At 38.2% G+C, this 17,411-nt stretch overlaps 1 protein-coding gene across 5 annotated transcripts in view; it reads left to right on the top strand.

Annotated features, from left to right (window-relative positions):
• cpeb4b (cytoplasmic polyadenylation element binding protein 4b) overlaps positions 1–17,411 on the top strand; it is a 51,238-nt gene that overhangs the window by 21,017 nt on the left and 12,810 nt on the right. For 3 of the 5 annotated variants that reach the window (XM_038292086.1, XM_038292087.1, XM_038292085.1), the window contains exons 3-4: positions 5,492–5,582; positions 13,853–13,903. In XM_038292086.1, coding sequence (XP_038148014.1) covers positions 5,492–5,582; positions 13,853–13,903 — 142 coding nt within the window. The remainder of the gene's footprint in view (positions 1–5,491; positions 5,583–13,852; positions 13,904–17,411) is intronic. The other 2 variants (XM_038292089.1, XM_038292088.1) reach the window with 1 other exon arrangement.

The raw sequence follows: 17,411 nt of genomic DNA, 5'->3' as shown, positions 1-17,411 counted from the left end.
ATGCTAAGCAGCTTTAGTATCCATGATGGCCGCCACATACAGTATGTAGAATGTTGTGAAAGTTGCCGGAATAAAAAAGGTAGCTTGGCAATAATTATCTAATTAAACCAGTGGCTAAATCGTGCTGCAAAACATCTATTTATAGACATGTTCTGTTTGTGTTGAAATGCATAAAATAAAGGGAAACATTCTCGAATATCATTGCTAACAGCAGTTTAATTTCCTCAACTTGGGGTGTTATGTCTTTAGATTCAATCTCCATTCAGAGACAAATGAAACACAACTTTTAATGTATACATATCCATGTTAAGGCTTACCAGCTTCTCTGTCACTGCCAGGAATAAAAGAAAGGAAAGCAAACAAATCCCCACATGATTCTATCCAGGGGCGTAGCTAGAACAAGGGTGGCCAGGCAATAACCAATGCACACTGAGGGGTGGCCGAAAGTGGATACATTTTCAGCTTAAAAACAAGCAGAACATTCACATTTTCAAAATAAAGACAAACTATACTTTCCTTTAGCCTTTGCTAACAAATAGATGCATATATTTAAACATCTGTGCTTTCTAGATAAAAGGTATAGTGGATACATTTCTTTCAGGTTAGATTTCTGGGGCGAACATCTCTTCGATCGTCATTACTTACCTACTTTTATCAACAATCATTGTGCATAAAATTGATATTTACAAGTATTAATACCTACATAAATGTATTATTTGATCCTTTCTTATCAAAATAGTTATGTATCTATGAATCACTGAAGACTCTTAGATGACTTGCAGAAACATCATTTCATTTTTATTATTTTACCCCATATATAACACAAAATGTAGTTCTAAAAGGGTATGAATTCTGAACTTATGTTTAATGTTAGTATACTGATGTGCATAATTAACACCAAAAAATTAAAATGTTTTGAATATTCCACTTGAGGGTATTACTGCTGCCACCCTCTGTATTAGAGGGAATAAAATGGTAGGGGAGGCCACAGGGGTGGCTAATGGCCCTCCATCTAGCTCCGCCCCTGATTCTACCACCATTGTGTTTCCCTGTTGGTGTTGTCAGGATCATTTCCAGAGTTTGCAGTTTACTTTCTCAATGGCCTGTTTGCTGTGAGCTTTGGTGTTAATAATCCTGGTTGCTCACCTACGTTTTCTTGGACCTCCACTGAAAGACGGTACCAAAATTAAATTGCATATAAATATCCTGTTTGTTAAAAAGGTGCGAGAGCCGATTGTTTCCTCTGGGACTTTACGATGAGGTGGCAGAGTACATTTAGATACGGAAGAGGATTAGGGCCACTGAAAAAAAAAAAAAGTTAACTGATTTTTACATTTTATTTCAGTTTAACATGGGAAAAAAAGTCAGAATTCTGAGAATTCTCACTTTAATCTCAGAATTCTGACTTTTTTTTTCCAGAATTCTGACTTTAATCTCAGAATTCTGACTTTTTTCTCAGAATTCTGACTTTAATCTCAGAATTTTGGATCTTAATGTAGATGGGCATCATGAAGCAAGAGATGTGGGAGCACTCAGCTTCACTGACAAAGATGTGAGTTGTTTGAGGGGGCCAGTGACACATTGGTGGTGACGGAATTAGGTAACTTTTTCGTGCCCGAGGGGTCCCCTCATTAATGGAGGAGTAGAAGGTCATTAAAACAAGAGAGCTAGTCTCTAAAACAGACATGGCTATGGCTTGATGCTAAGATGTTTGTTAGCTGTCAGAATTCTGAGATTAAAGTCAGAATTCTGAGAAAAAAGTCAGAATTCTGAGAAAAAAGTCAGAACTCTGAGATTAAAGTCAGAATTCTGACTTTTTTCCCCATGTTAAACTGAAATAAAATTTAAAAATCAGTTACATTTTTTTTTTTCAGTGGCCCTAATCCTCTTCCGTATTTAGATGCCACACTTTTCACGTTTTTTTTCTTGAAAAACTCTAGTAAACCCTTGCATCTTTTTTCCCCCATGTCACAGTCATCATTTACTTCTTTGTGTTGCTTTATCCCATCGAATCCCTGCAATATGACTAACACCACAGAGACTTCAAACTTCAGTCGGTGTTAAGAGTTTTTCAAGGCAACTACTCTCTTTAACCTGTCAGACACATGAGGTATCTTCTGAGTTTAGGAGCGGCTCCAAGCGCAGGGGAGGGGATGAAAAAGTGAGGTGCCTGCCTGGCAGAGCGTGGGTCATGTGGTTCACAGAAGTAGGTCTGTTTTTCTGAACCCTTTAGCATTTAACCCCTGTGGAGTTCATGGTAACAGAGTATGCTATGAGCTTTTCTTTCCACAGTGCCTTCACCCTTCAGGGTTTCTTTACTCATATTAAGCTGCTGTTCTCATGGATTTGAATCTGTTTTTTGAATAAAAATAGTGAGACAGTGGCTCATGGTACGACTATTGCAAATGAAAAGCGGAGTTGAGGATACAGATTACTTACATGTTGACTTGCATTTTTGGGTCATTATTGGGGAAGTTTAGACCTTGACCAGATAATGCAGTGTTATATAGTTTATATATATATATATTTTTTTTTTCTTTTCGTTTTGGTTTGTCTAATTTTTTTATCTCAAGGTTAAAAGAGGTAACAAACCTTTAAAAACAAGAAAATATAATGGAATTTAGATTGAGACAAAAGTTTAATACAAAAGTATTAAAATTACATGTTTATAACAGACTGGTGTGTATTCTGAGTTTTATCTTAGTGGGTGAGTTAGTAAGTTATGCTTCATGCATGAACAATCCACTTGGAAATAGGACATGCCGAGTAATGAGGGCTGGTTAGGGCTCACAGTGTGAGCAGTGAGCTTGTCGCAGATATTTTTGATTTATGCCCAATGTTGAAGCGTGGCCTGCGCTATGTTATTCCACACCACAAAGCAAGAGGGACAATCAGGAACTAGCTCTGGGTCTAGATATGGCCGAGGCGGTGAGGAAGTGGGGGCAAGTTTGTGCGACAACGGAGGGACATGATGGCGAAAAAGAGCGGGGATCCAGGTGGAAAAAGGGTCCCAGCGCACCTCACTCTTCTCGCTGGTCCAACTTCATGAGTCGTTTTCTGAAATAGGGATCACAAAAAACAAAAAAAGCCGGTAAGGTACCAAACAGAAAAATACGCATAGTGTAAAGCGGATGCAGATTTGACCAATGAGAGGCTTCCTATCTGCGGATCTGTCTGCAGTCACCTACAATGTTGGAGAGGTGCAGCAAAGTGTCTGCGGAAGGAGCGGGGGCACATTTGCATTCACTACGACGCAGACAACCTGGTTTCTGAGTATAAATAGGCCTTAAGCATCTAGAGCTTTTATACTCTGTGCCCCTTTCTCCCCATTCTAGATATATCTAGTGGCGGGGGGGATATACGACACAGACTACAAGTTCCAAAACTACACAACCCGTAGAAGTAGAAAACACAGCTGTTTCCAGCATTTTCATAGCCTTTTGGTGTCATCTAGGAGTGAAAGTCATTGCTGATCCACAATCTCTTGAAAGTGGGGATTTTTATGAGCCAGCTCATTAGACGTTTCTAGATGTTTATATTTTGAACCTTAGCAGCTATGAGATGTAGCCTGTCCACCATATTTTTTTGCGTCGAGCTGGCAGCAGATATAAAAATTTTCTAGTTACATGATGGGGAAACTCAGGCAGCGCAGACGCCGCGTGGAGGATTGGCGTTGTTGCTAAACTCAACATAATTTGGCTATTTGCACCGCGCTGACTATCGGGTATGAACCAGACTTTAGAGCTTGGCTGCATCCTTTCATCTACATCTTCATCTCAAATATATGCATTTCTCCTGCTTAAATCATTAAACGAGCAAAACAAATTAAAGCAGACTTTATTTGATATAGATGCAAAAACTCAGGTGTGTCTTGATTAGAATTTTTATTTTTGGTTTTTATACCTGTTACCCATTCAAATAGTCACAAGTTTTAGATTTATTTCATTTGAACTTTGATTTTCATGCTCAGGATTTCTCGTTGCATTTGACACATTTTCAACTATTCTACTACGAGGAAAAATGATGGTAGAATATCATTACTCCCCAATTATTCCCTCAAGACCAATTCCTCTGGTTTAGAGCAAAAAAAAAGCACTTAATGTGGAGTGCTATTCTGTTTTGTGAGTCTACTCAGTCAAGTGTTTCATCAGACTTCAGTGTGTTTTATTTAGGTGAATATTTCTGGGTTTAAAGCATTTTTTAATGTGGCGGTCTGAATGTCTTCCAGTGTTATTAAAAGTCTGGAGGATTTTAGTTGGATTTTATGAATCATATAACCATATTTAGACTGATACCTAATATATAATCTTGAGTCACTGCAAGCCTTTTAAAGCAGCACCTTAAAGTAGTGTAAGAGATAAGTGTGGAAAGTATTCTTTAACAGACAGTTTAGGAAGAATAAACATCTTTAAGCGTCTTTCAGAGAAGAGGAAAAACATACTGAGGAACCTCTTTTCACCAGAGGAGTCACTGGCTTTTTAAAGTGTGGGGCCTCTGATGCATATATGAGAAATATGGCAGCGTTTAAGGAATTTCTGCTTTTGAGGTGATACTCATTGTAGAATGACTGGGGGGAGAAAAAAAAGGTTTAAAAATAGGAGGAAGGAAAGAATGAAGTGTTCAAACGTGATACAGTGGGGATGTTAGGTGTTTCCGATAAAAAACAATAAGGTTATGAATTTCTGATAGCGCTCATTTGTTTGTTTTGAAAAGCAGGAAATAAGAAGAGTTTGTCAGCATGGCCGCCCGTCATCGGCCGAGGCGGAGTCGATGCAGAGAGCTTATCAGCATGCCACTCGCTGCGTCTGTTTGTGTTTTCAGCGTGAGAGCATATTTTATGTATTCACATTGTAAGGGTGTGAGAGTGTTTACACATGTCGATGTGTGCATACACTGATACGTAGCATCGCCGGTATGCCAAGGATGGCTCCATAGAAGGTGGAGCTGCTGACGCACTGGGCTCGCTGCGGATCTGTTGGGCTGATATTAACCCAGTCTCTTCAAACTGGTGCAGCTTTTCTCCATTAAAAGCAACTTGGAAGATGAACGGGAGGACTTGGCTTAACGTTCACCAAACAAAAAGAAAACGGAAAATAAATATAAAAACTTCTTTGAGTTTTTGTTCTTTACAAGAACAATTGTCATAATAATGTGTATAAATAAATTAAAATCTTCTAACCTGTTATGTACTTTCTATTATATGTGGCATATTTTCTGATGTAGCACACGCTTGGTTCAGCCACTGCTTGAAGTATGCTGGTCGTATTTTTAATGTGAAATTAGAAGTGCTGTCTCCTCCTCTTGCCTCGTTCTGTGCATATTTATTTAGGTCAGTGCTGCATTCAAAGATAAATCTAATGACTCCTGCTCTACTTTACACATTTGCCACAGCAACAAAGAAAGAATCTCAACTAAACGCCTTCCGAGGGAAAGAAAGAAAGAAAGAAAGAAAGAATTTGAATGTCTCCCTTTTCTTTTTTTCCTCCTGTAGGAACGAACCAGATCATTTGACAGTTTCAACATGAACACTCTGGAGAACTCGCTGATTGACATCATGAGAGCTGAGCAAGACACCCTGAAAGGTAAATATGGCAACTGAAAGTCAGAAAAAAAGCATGTGGACAATCAGCAGTGCAGTTTTTTATGTAATGAAGATAGCTGTCGTGTTCCATTTGGCCTTCTCAGCCTGGTACACTTAAAGCAAAATAATGCAAAATTAAGCACACATGATATGGTATATATGTGCTTAAGCTTGCACCAATGTTTTGTACAAAGCCGAAGTTTTTCCAGAGTTTCTTGAAAAAACAAAACAAAAAAACAAGTTCCCCTTAAGAAACTTGAATTCCAGCCCAGAAAGTGTGCGCTCCAACATGGCTCATACGTTGAAACCTGCTGGTAACTGTTAGCACCTCTGGAGGCCTGTGACTTATTAAGCCTGCAGCATACTTGGTAAGGTATGATTTCCATTTGTCAGCATGTTTAATTGTTTCTATAAAATGGAGAGAAACACTTGAAGCAAATCCCAGGTTTTCCAATTTGCAGCAAGAACATCTAAAAGTCAGATGTGATGTTATTCCCTGATGCATGTTCTGATTTTCAAAGCAGAATGTGGATTATTTTTTGATTGGAATCATGTCCAAGTACTGTACCACTTCCATATTAAAGAGCTAGAAGTCTCATCTCAAAGTGTAAGCCTTAAAAAGATATAGAAGATCATAGATTAGGCCCAGAACATCCAGCCAGACCCGATCATGGGCATAAAGCCCGATCCGAACCGAGCCAGACGAACACAACTGAATTGTGAGACCAAGCCTCAAGGAAACTTGATGCGTATAAATATTTTATTTAAGCTATTACTGTTACTAGACGCAGTCAGTCTGTGCATCACTGCACTGATGCAGGGAACGCTAGAGTTAAACCACACACAGCACAGTGAGTTCTGGCCCAGAGCACGTCGGTCCTGTGTGTTGTGCCGGTCATGTGCAGGATGTAGAAGAGCAGAATGGACAGATGTGCTATCTGTCCCTGCAGCTGCAGGATGGGCTCCATCATCCTGACTCTGAGTGCATCCTAATCAAGTGTGATATGCATGAGATAAAATGATCAGGATATTGGCCGTTGCAGCATTTGTACTCTGCTCATGTTTAATAGGCTGCTGCATCTGACTTAAACTTAAGAACTTCTTAAATTTTCCATTGTGGCACAATTAGAAATCATAAGTATAACCAAATTTTGTTTCCACAACTAAATAGACTTGACAAATTTCTACATTGGAAATGAAATTATGTTTTTGTGTGGGAGAAGAACGTACGTCGGGGGAAATGCACAATCTGGGCGACACAACCCCTTCCGCTCCGTCATTTCTGCTCTCCCTCCCCCATCAAAACATTGAAAAAATGGTGAAGCGGCTCTCCAAAGCTCTGCTTTCGACAAAAAAGTTGAGAAACGCGACGCTAAGCCCTGAGTACAGAGCCGAGCAGTTCCCTCGTGACTTTTACGTGTCAGGTGAACTATTGTTTTGCAAGTTTTGTCAACATTCCATTGATTGGAAGCTCAAAAATACATACGTAAAACGGAAAAAACTGAATTTTCAAAAATGAAAATGGAAAAAAACGAATTTGGGAAAAAATAAAACGGATTTTATAGGGCCCTAGAAAATCTATACTCTAGGATGTAGTGCATTTTAGAGTAATGCTTTCAATAGCTTTTGATCAGTCCTTGGTTCGCATTTGATTCGACTTTACGCTGATCAGAATCAGTTGTTCATTCCCACTTCATTGTAAGAAACTAAAACTTAATAGTGCCCCTTCGCAATGAGTTCTTCTGAAGTAAAAAACTGACATTTTTAAAGAAAAAGATAACAGGGTCTGTAGGAGAGGCTTTGCAAAACAGTTGCTATGCTTTTAGCCACTGTCATTCAAATTTTAGGAGAGCTCTTGCAAAAAGAGAAAATGTAAATTAACCAGGCCACACAAAGCATTGCCTCGTCAGAACCTTACGTTTACAAATGACTGTGATGTGCAGCAAGTAGAGATAGCAAACTAGCATGGACCACATGACTTCACATGCCACCGTGCAGGTTATTGTTTTCTTGTCATGTGATCAACTATTAACCATTGTTAATAGTTTAATTGTTAATAATTGTTGTGATCAACTATTAACCAGATTAGATGCTATTTAGATATGCAGAAACTGAAATGCAGATTTAGGCTTACCCTGAAAGATGCCAGAACTTATTTAACAAAAGTATTTCCATGCATTTGTTGAATGCATGACCTGTTTTTCAGAAATTTAAATAGTATAGAGCTTTTCTTTTAAATGCAAAATTAAAAACAAAAATTTAGAATTTAGACGTTTCAATCACCCGCTTCTTATGGGATACTTAAAAATTGGCGTTAAATAACAATGTATGGAGACATAACTATAGATGTCCCTTGGTCTTCTTGTCTAAATATCTGTATAACTTCCTATATTTCCTTGACAAAGTATGAAAAAATAACATGTCCATAAATTGCTGGAAAACTTGACTTGTATTTTGACACATGTACCAAATTGTCCCTAATATTTCCTCAGACATAGCTGGGCAAATACTTAGCCATAAAATAATACTGTCTCTTTCCTCCCTTGGTTGGCAGGGAGGAACTGGTTGAATTAGTTATACCTTTGACGTGGGCTATACTTTAGCGTTATCCTTTAGGTGATGCATACTGACTAAATTTGTCCTTATTTATCCAGGGAATTAGAAGTCTAGCACATCACAAGGCTGCATTTCCCATTGCAGCCATGTTTGTGTTTTGCCCATATAGTTTTGTTACAAGAAAAGGAAAATGATTGTATTAGTTCAAATCATTGGTTTGAGTACCTTGCCCCCTTGCAAAGGGCCCGTCTATCTAAGTATGATTTGCATTTATAGATGGTGCTGCAAACAGGAGTAGTGCACATCATTTCCAGCAGGAATTATAAACCCAGACTCATTTATGGTAGCAAGTTTAATAATATATGGGCTCCATTTCAAGCTACAGTCCAGGTTTTTAGTGAGCCTTAATATAAATAATATTAAAATAAAGAACTAAAGAAAAGGGGTTTTCTCTTTGTTTTAAACAAGATTTATTAACACCAGGTCCCGGTTAAAAAAAGAAAATTCTTAGCAGTTTTTATAGATGTAATCCAAAGTGCCTTTTAATAGATTCAGCTTTAAACAGAAACGGTGACAGCAGCTTTTTGCAGGGCATTGACTGGAAATCATTACATGAATGGAAGTAATAAAACAGAAAAGAGGTTAGCTGAGACACAGATTCTTTATTTCAGAATCAGTCCGACATTTTGACCATGCCAAGCTTAGTCCTTGTTGTAAGAGGCAGTTATTTACTGTAATTGTTTAGTTAGATAACCTTGCTTGGCTTTGGAACCAAAGCTAGCAGAGAGTTAAGAGTTGAGTAAAGTGGCAGAATGGTGTATTGGAAGGGGTAAAGCTAGCACTAGTTTTAGTTTTATGAAAGTGGAGGCTTGGCCAAAAAAAAATTAAAATGGAGGAACAGATCAAATCTTTTTATGTCCCAATGAGCACCATAAAGTCTCCTTAAAACGTGTCATTTTGTAAAACACATAAAATTAGTGTCACGGCTACAATAAGAAAATGATTAAAGCTTTGAACTTTAGGCTGATTATCTTATGTACAACTTCTATCATCAAACAAAACTCCCATACATCCAGCTATAATCCTGTGTTCATCTTACTTACCTTTAATAGAATGGATACCTCTCACCAACTAGCAAAGTACATTTCTATGAAGCTAGTATTTTGTTCTGCTTAGACTTTAATGCATCACAGCACATTAGCTCCTTCATATTTCCTTTTTATCATACTCTGCATTGTTCTTAAAGTGAAAAGTATGCTGCACAGTGGTGAAACGACGAAGAACACCAAATTATCCTCCTCACTTATTATCCTTTCATCCGACCTGCAGCTCTTAGCAGCCATAAAATTTTACAGTCATAATTTTCATAATTATGGTGCGGCCTTGTGCTGTAGTATGATGGGTGTAGCTTGAGTAAATTTGCTCTTTTTTCCCACACAGGATAGTAAAAGATGTTGCTTTGATAACTTACTTTTGCTCTGTAGAACTGTTATTTATGTTCATAATGATTCACTCATTTACATCCATGTATACAGAAAACACAGACTAAACCAATCTTTAAATTTCTCATTTGAAATTGACTTTTTAAACAAACTTAATGGCAACAAAGCAAGAAAAGAAGGGCAACACCAAATATCTATAGAAGAGGCTTTGAATCCCTTCCACCATTGTTCTGACTGACAGAAAGGATCCCTCTGTTCATCCAGCGCTCTTTAACACACCACTGCATTGTGTGAACTTGTTCATACATGTGCTTTAACGTGCACTGTTTGTGTGGAGCCAGCAGCATGCAAATGAGCTTCGCAAAGCAGCCACATACAACCCTGCAGAAATACTTGGGTTCTGCTGTAGGCTACCTGTTATCACCTTCGAGGCTCCAGGTTTAAATACAGCTTGACAGTCTTTTTTTTTTTTTTTTTTTTTTTGTGGAACTGGAAGATTTGGTTGGTGTAACTATTTTCACCTTCTGTTTCTCACCACTGTAATCCACCAGGGAAGATGAAGGGGTAAATTCTGCAGAGGATAAACAGACTGCTGTTTCTATCTGCTTGGGTCAGTCCCTACAGTTCTGCTTCCTCTATACTGTGAGTTCAGTTTGCAGAGTGTGGGGGAGGGGCCCGCAGATTTCCTTGTGACAGGGGGCATCGGAATGCACCAATCACCAGGCGGTCCGTACCAATACAACAATGGCTGCACTATTTCAGCCCTTTCATCTCATGATCCTTTTTTTTGTGCAAGCGGGCCTTGCATAACTTTGAAGCTTGTTTGGCATCATAACACGTTATTTGTGTGTTTGTGGTTGGGAGGTGGCCCTAGAAAATGACCCATTGTAAAAAAGTATGGTATGAGGATACAAATGGGAAAGTAGGGTTTATTTAGAACAAGAGTGTTTTTTGATATTGTGATGATGTGGTATCTAGTAAAGAATGAGATTATCTCAGTTTCATTATTTTAAATATGTGAAAAAAAACAAGAAAATATAGATGAAGGCGCTCACAGTCAGTTTGGGGCTAGATAATTTGTACCCCACTAAGTGCCTATATATTAGCATTTAGTTTGGTCTTTCTCTTTCTGGTACCTGTAAACACACATTGTGATTCAGCTGTTGCATATAAGCTTATTTCTTCTTCGTAGTTGCTTATTTCCTTCAGATTGATTGATTCACTTTATTGATCTCACATTGATCTCTTTACTATAAATTCTTGGTAGTGGCTGTTTGAGGACTTTATAGAATTGTTGCAGAAGTAATTGAGATGGGTTTAAAAAGATCCACCAAATAGTTTGCTGTTTATTAGATGTTGACTTTAATAGCTATATTGCTTTTATATTTAAAGTGTAAAAATAAAATATATATTGTTCTAGCAAAACTTTGCCACCAAGCACCTAATGCACTTTTGAAAATGACTTCAGTGAAGAGAATATTAGTAATTCTTGTCAGTTGATCTGCACTGCAGGAAGAACAAAAATCACCTGACCACCACACTTGAGTTTTTGGCCCCAGCCAAAAAACAGACGTAAATAAATATTTAATTTAAGGTATTACTTCTAATAGAAGCTTTACTCAACTTGCTCTTTTTTCAGAATAAGCAATGAAAGTACTTATTTGTTGTACTATAGTACTTGTAATCACATATTATATCCACTAGAATTAACTTGACTGATACTAACCTGCTCCTACAGTAACTGACTTAGGTTATTTCAAAGATACATATACACTATTGAGAATCTCAATAGCTTGCTGCTCAGCTGTGAACAGCGCTGTAAGCTGAGGACAGAAACTCCTGTGAAGTTACCAACAGCAAAGAAAAAAAATTGTCAAGTTGTTTTAAAAAAAAATTAATTAATAGAAGGGTTCGAAAAGTTTCTAGATTTACTGCGAAAGTCGCTTAGTGACTTGGGTTGAATTGGCTGATAACAGATGTACTACAGGGGGTCACAAAGACATGGAAGGGGTGTTTAGATTAAAATAAATATAAATATAGGGAAATCTTGACAAACCAGATCCCCATACATGAAACACAATTCATGTATTCTATTCTATTTCTACTTCTATTAAAACTACCTGCTTCATCTTTAAAGAAGACTTGTATGCGTTACCTTTACATAATTGATTTTATGGATCTCATAGTGGAGAAATTGACTTGTTGCATTGGCTCAAATTGTTAAAAAGAAGAAGTTGCCAAAGGAAGAAAAGGTGCATGGATGCGTTTGGTTTTTAAGCAGGATTATTATACTGGGTGTAAAAGTCTTTCAATAAAGGAGCTGCTCAGCTCCTCTACAGTCTGGTGCAGAGGGTGGAAGGTGTTGTCCATGATGGATGTAAGCTTGGACAGCACCCTCCCCTCAGCCACTTCCTCCTCTGAGTCCAGAGCACGGCCTAGAACAGAACGGGCCTTTCTCACTAGTTTGTTCAGCCACTTTCCCGCTCTGCGCTGCCAGGGGCCCAGCAGACAACAGCGTAGAGGAGAGCGTAGTACCAACGTTTTGCAAAAAGCTATTCTGTTATTTCAATTTTTTTCATGCAGACAATTGTTCTAAAACCCTCTTAGTTTAACAGGTTACATCTTCTTCAGCACCCAGTCCCCCACATCTGATGTTAATACCTTTGTCAGCCCATCTCAGTCAGCTGTTTAAAAACTTGCCATGGCGAGGAGGTCCTCATTCTTTCTTTTTATCAGTCTGGGGGTACCAGACCAAGAATTGTTGAAAGGGATCATTAACTGATTGTAAAACCTCTGAAGCAAAGTATTTTTTTGTCTTAAAGATTTAAGAGTAGCATCAGATCTCAACGCTCCCCTTGTTCCAGATGGGGTAACTGGAGTTTTGTTGTGTGGTTAACGTGTATTTTTTGGGGGAAGATAAATAGGAGGATCACAACCTTGTGGTACCTGGGTTGGTTTAAAGGGGTATGCAGTTATTGAATACCAAAATAACTAATTTTGTTCAGGTTTAACCGAGACATTGCTGCCCATTTTTAAAGCCTCTTTGGATTTCATGGACATGATCTCAGGTTGTATTATCAAAACATCTGGTAGTAGATAACTTGCATTGTTGTCATGATTTAAAGACATTGTGAGGAAAGGGTTGCAAAACTGATCCGTCTTTTGTTTGTGCTTAATGTGAGTTTGTAGATTAGCACACATTAACGTAGAGCTGCCATAACATTAGGCCTACCCAGAAGAGTAAAGGACCTTTTCAACTTAAAAGTGGCAAACCTAAGATTTAATAGGACTGAATGATTTTGCTAACTTATAATTTTTTTTTATTTGATCCTGCTCTTAAACCAAAATTGTGATTTTATTTTGATTTTCCTCTGCACTAATCCTGACCATGAAGTTGTTTTTCTCCTGGGTCCATTGTTTTCGTTACCTTGAAAGCTTGCTAGAGTCCAGAGTTCATTGTCACAGGACTTTCCTGGTACTGTTGTGTGGATAAAATGCTTAAACCTACTGATATGCCTGATCTGTGTTCTAGCTGAAACTTTTTCTCCCCTTCTGTGTAGCGGCAAACCAATTTTAAGCATATTACTGCCACCTATATCGAAAAAACTATCGAGAAACATACACATTTTTGTTCTATTTGATTGTATGATCTTTTCGTCTTGCAAATGGTCAGAAAGTCAGACAGATTTGTGCATTCATTCCTACTCGTCGTTTTCATCCACTGAAAAATGAACTGGAATTTTCCGTTGGAATTCACCTAGTCAGGCGTTCATGCAATGTGGAATCTTTTTGTGTTTGCAAGCATGTTCTCGGCTTTTCTTTGCCAAGGTGGAAATGTTTGGCTGTGGCAGATAGTCCATGATAACATGTCAGCCTGTTAACACAACCTGGAGGTGCTGGGTCAAAGAACATGGTCAATATCATTGCATTTCCCTTTGACCTTAGATACTTTAGATGTATGCAATTTAAACTGCTTATCAGCTTCCTGAAGTCTTGACATGATGCGTGGATCATGTCATTACCCACTTTTAACCGAAAAAGAAAAAAAGTCAGATACAGTTACATGTTTCCTGTATCTTATCTTTTATATGCTCATGTGCTGCAGCGGATTACGTTATCATCTTATCATGGTAGCTCTTAGCCTAATTAGAGACAAAGTATACATTGCAAGCTCTTTGCTTTTTTAGTTTCCATTTATGTTATGGTCCTGTCATGGAGTTAAAATAGAGATGGTATTTTGTCATGAATATTTTTATTCCGTTTTTCTGTGTAGGTCGTCTGGGATTCCCTCACCCCGGTGGTGACAACCCTTTGCCCCATAATGGTATGTATAGTAAACTACACTGTAAGAAGAAATGTCTACTATCCCTGAAAATTAAAGATACAAGTCAGCATAAAGATTTAATGTGAATATAAAGCGTTAATATATTCATTTAATTTGGAACTCCAAAGTAAAGACGTCTGAATTTTGGCCTGAAAATGTTTGTCCCTAATATGTAAGAGGGTTTTTTGTCCCTCTTCCATGTTTCCTAGATGGATATTTAATCTTTTAAAAGGAACTTTTGTGCACAGTACTTGGAGATACTTGGACTAGAGTGGACTATAAATAGACTTTGACATTATTATTATGCTATTTCTCCAAATAATAATTTTAAAATCCATGTCAATGGGTTAGAACTTCGTCTTTATTTTACTCCAATCTTAAACTTCCAGAGACGCACACGTTCTGCACATTTTTTTTTTTCAGATGTTCCAAACCTGTTGGAACATCTTATCTTTTACATACGCAGTCTTTTTTAGGTTCCCTGCAACATGCCTAGTTATAGTAGGAGCAACTTTTATTTTTACCGGTGTAATTCATCTTGTTTAGATTTTAGTTAGAGAGAAAAGCTGAAGTAAAACAGGGTAGTTAGACAAATAAAGAAGACTTGATCATTTGACTTTCCTAACATGTTATATAAGCAGTTAGCATGGCTACGCTTGATAAAATAGCATTCTTCTAATATTTCCTGCCAACATTTTTAAAAAGGAAGGCATTTTTGGGAATTTTTCTTTAAATATGTTCGACTTGTCTTCAAACCGTGTAAATCCCTGCCTCTTGTTCTTATCTAGACAGAGAAATGCATCAGATTGTTGATATTTTTAGCCTATTGTTTCTGTTCCAATACAACTGGTTCGTCCTTTCGTTCAACTCCATGTAGACTTTTCACCTTTTCTGAGCAAGTTCCCGTGTGGGTTGAATGGAAGGCAGCTGTGTCTTTCTATGTATTCTGATGAAATTTTAATTAGGGTGGTGCGGGTGGTTCGTAAATACCAATTTGAAGCATTTTATTTAGCCTTTCTGTGTTGCAAATAGGTTTAGGCTTACAAGCTCACTATTTTTTCTAACTGGTTTTGCCATTTCTGTTTCTTTTGAATTCGATAAGGTTGTGGAGTGGTGTAAGAAATGTAATGAGCAGAATGGTTAACAGAAAGCATCAGTTTAAAAGATCCAGAGACTTTTGTGTGGAAGATGTCCAGATCTTCTCTAGAATTAGTTCATCTCCTGTGGTGCTTCAGTATTCAGGGAATCATTGCGACAAAATAAACCACCTTAAAGTGGTTGCATGGTTGTGGTGTTTTACCTTAATCTGTCCGAGCTTCGGCTGGCGGGTAAAGCAGGAACTGCCTGTAATTTCTTGAAAAGCCTGCTCGGTCACATGGTTGCATCACATGGTCAGGAGCTGTCATCGTGCCCTGAGACAGATGGTGCCAGCGGATAGAGGCTGCACACCAGCCCTGGTTTTCTCTCTCTGCCTCATAAGGATACGCAGATTGCTTTCCTCATTCTCTTCATCCCCCCCATCCTCTCTCCCCTCCAGTCACTCTCATTTTCGCTCACCCCCACACAGCTTTTTATCAGCTCATTTCTCCATCGCTTCTAATCTATTTTTCCCTCTCTCTCTCACTCAGACTCGCACACGCACGCACACACATCTTTTTATAGCACGCTCTGCTCTCTTTCAATCTGCTTTACTGCCTCTCACTATTTTTCTCCGTTTCTGGCTGCCGTTGACCTTCCCCAGCAGAGTTAATGTCCATCTGGTTTGGAATGTCCACTGAGGGAGGAATATTGCCCCTCCGCTTCTTTACCCATTCCTTGTTCTTTCAGTTCTAGATTGTATTGGCTCTCTTTGCCTTTACTATACCGTCCACCCAAATGATGCTTCAAATGCTTTTACGTTGTCCAATTCTTTATTTAATAAACAAAAAAACGCCCCGTTGTCAGAGTGGGAATGCTTGAACAGCTGCATGCCTCAGAGTTTCTCTCACTACTGACTGAATCTTTGAATCGGAAGCAGTCCCCTGATTGGCTGTGATCGGATTAAGGAATGATTTTTAGTTTCTGGATCATTTCCGCCTTCCTCTTGTTCCCTGCATGATTAATTCAAAGGCAGCACACTCCCCCCACTGTAGCCTATGATTGTGCACACTTACCATCTTGTATTACTCTGCAGTCAAGCTGAGTAAAATGGATATGTTGGATGTTGTTTTGCTTAAACTGCCTAAGTAATCAAATATGAAGATTAAAGTCCAATCACAGTGCTTTTCTTGGATATGTCTGAGAACCGCTCTTTTTGCAGCTATGCTACATTTCCAGGTTTAGCTTCGGGTGTCTCCAGGGTTACAATGGCCTATTTGGGCCTGATTCAGTCCTTTAACTCTGTGTTGTAGCACCTCCTGTGGGCTTTATTACATTGTGTTTTAATTGCCTCACTTTTTATGTTAATACCTGTTGTGTTGAATGAAAGTCATTCTTTTTTTATTATCCTCACTGCTGAACTGAGCTGACCCTCCTTCTTCCCATCTTTTTGCATAAATGAGCAAACTGCCCAGGCGCCTCACAGTAATTTAGAATGTCATTGAAAATTATGTCTTTAATATAAAACATAATGTAAAATCATATGCAGTTGTTATACTCGGCATGATACCCTTAAGTTGATTTAGATGTCTGGCTGTCAGCTAATTGAGTCCAGAATGTCAGTTTTTCTGAATTTTTTTTTCTTTGTTAAAAAAAAAAATGTTAAAAACAAAAGAAATATGAAATAATCATGTCCTGACTTGTCCAATTATGAAGAAAGTTGCTGACTTGACCATTTTTCAGAGGGAAAGTCAACAAGGTCATTGCATAAGAGGCTCTCTCTCTAGAGGGCTGTATCAAGCATATCAATGGAAGTTCAGTGAAAGGAAAAACATAGTTGATAAACAAGTACAGGAATCGAGGAAAACTGCAGATTATGAATAAAAGTCAACTTAACAAAGTAAAGGTTGCAATGCCTCACCAGCCGTAACATATTTGTGACATAAGCTACAACATTCCTGGCTTTAAGCCACCACTGTTTTACAGACGACACAAGAATAAAACCATCTGATCAAAACAGAAAGTAGAGGGAACTGTTCACTGGCCTCACGCATTTTAGTTAAAGTACATTTAGCATTTTATTTTAAAATTGACACCTCAGAGCTCGATGGAAGAATAGGGAGACAGAATCAACGTCATTTGAAATACAATAAAAACAGTTTTTTACCGGTTCCAAAATCAGTGGAGCTGGAACAAATCGGGACATCAGAGGGAACACACTCTAATGATCTAATAACTGTTCTTGATGTTTACTGTGTGGGTTGTAATTGTACTAATTTTTAGTCATTTTACTTTTTTTTCTATCTTATTATACTTCAATTGTATTTTGCTCTATTGTTCTTCCAATCTTTCTCATTCTGATTGATGGCCTCTGTATAGTGATAAAAAGGGTGATGTAGACAAGCTGGATGTGTGGAATAACCCCCCCCCC

Source organism: Cyprinodon tularosa, unplaced genomic scaffold (genome assembly GCF_016077235.1).
Source record: "Cyprinodon tularosa strain WSP-4 unplaced genomic scaffold, ASM1607723v1 ctg307, whole genome shotgun sequence".
Classification (NCBI taxonomy): domain Eukaryota; kingdom Metazoa; phylum Chordata; class Actinopteri; order Cyprinodontiformes; family Cyprinodontidae; genus Cyprinodon; species Cyprinodon tularosa.
This window is presented reverse-complemented; position numbering and strand designations above follow the sequence as displayed.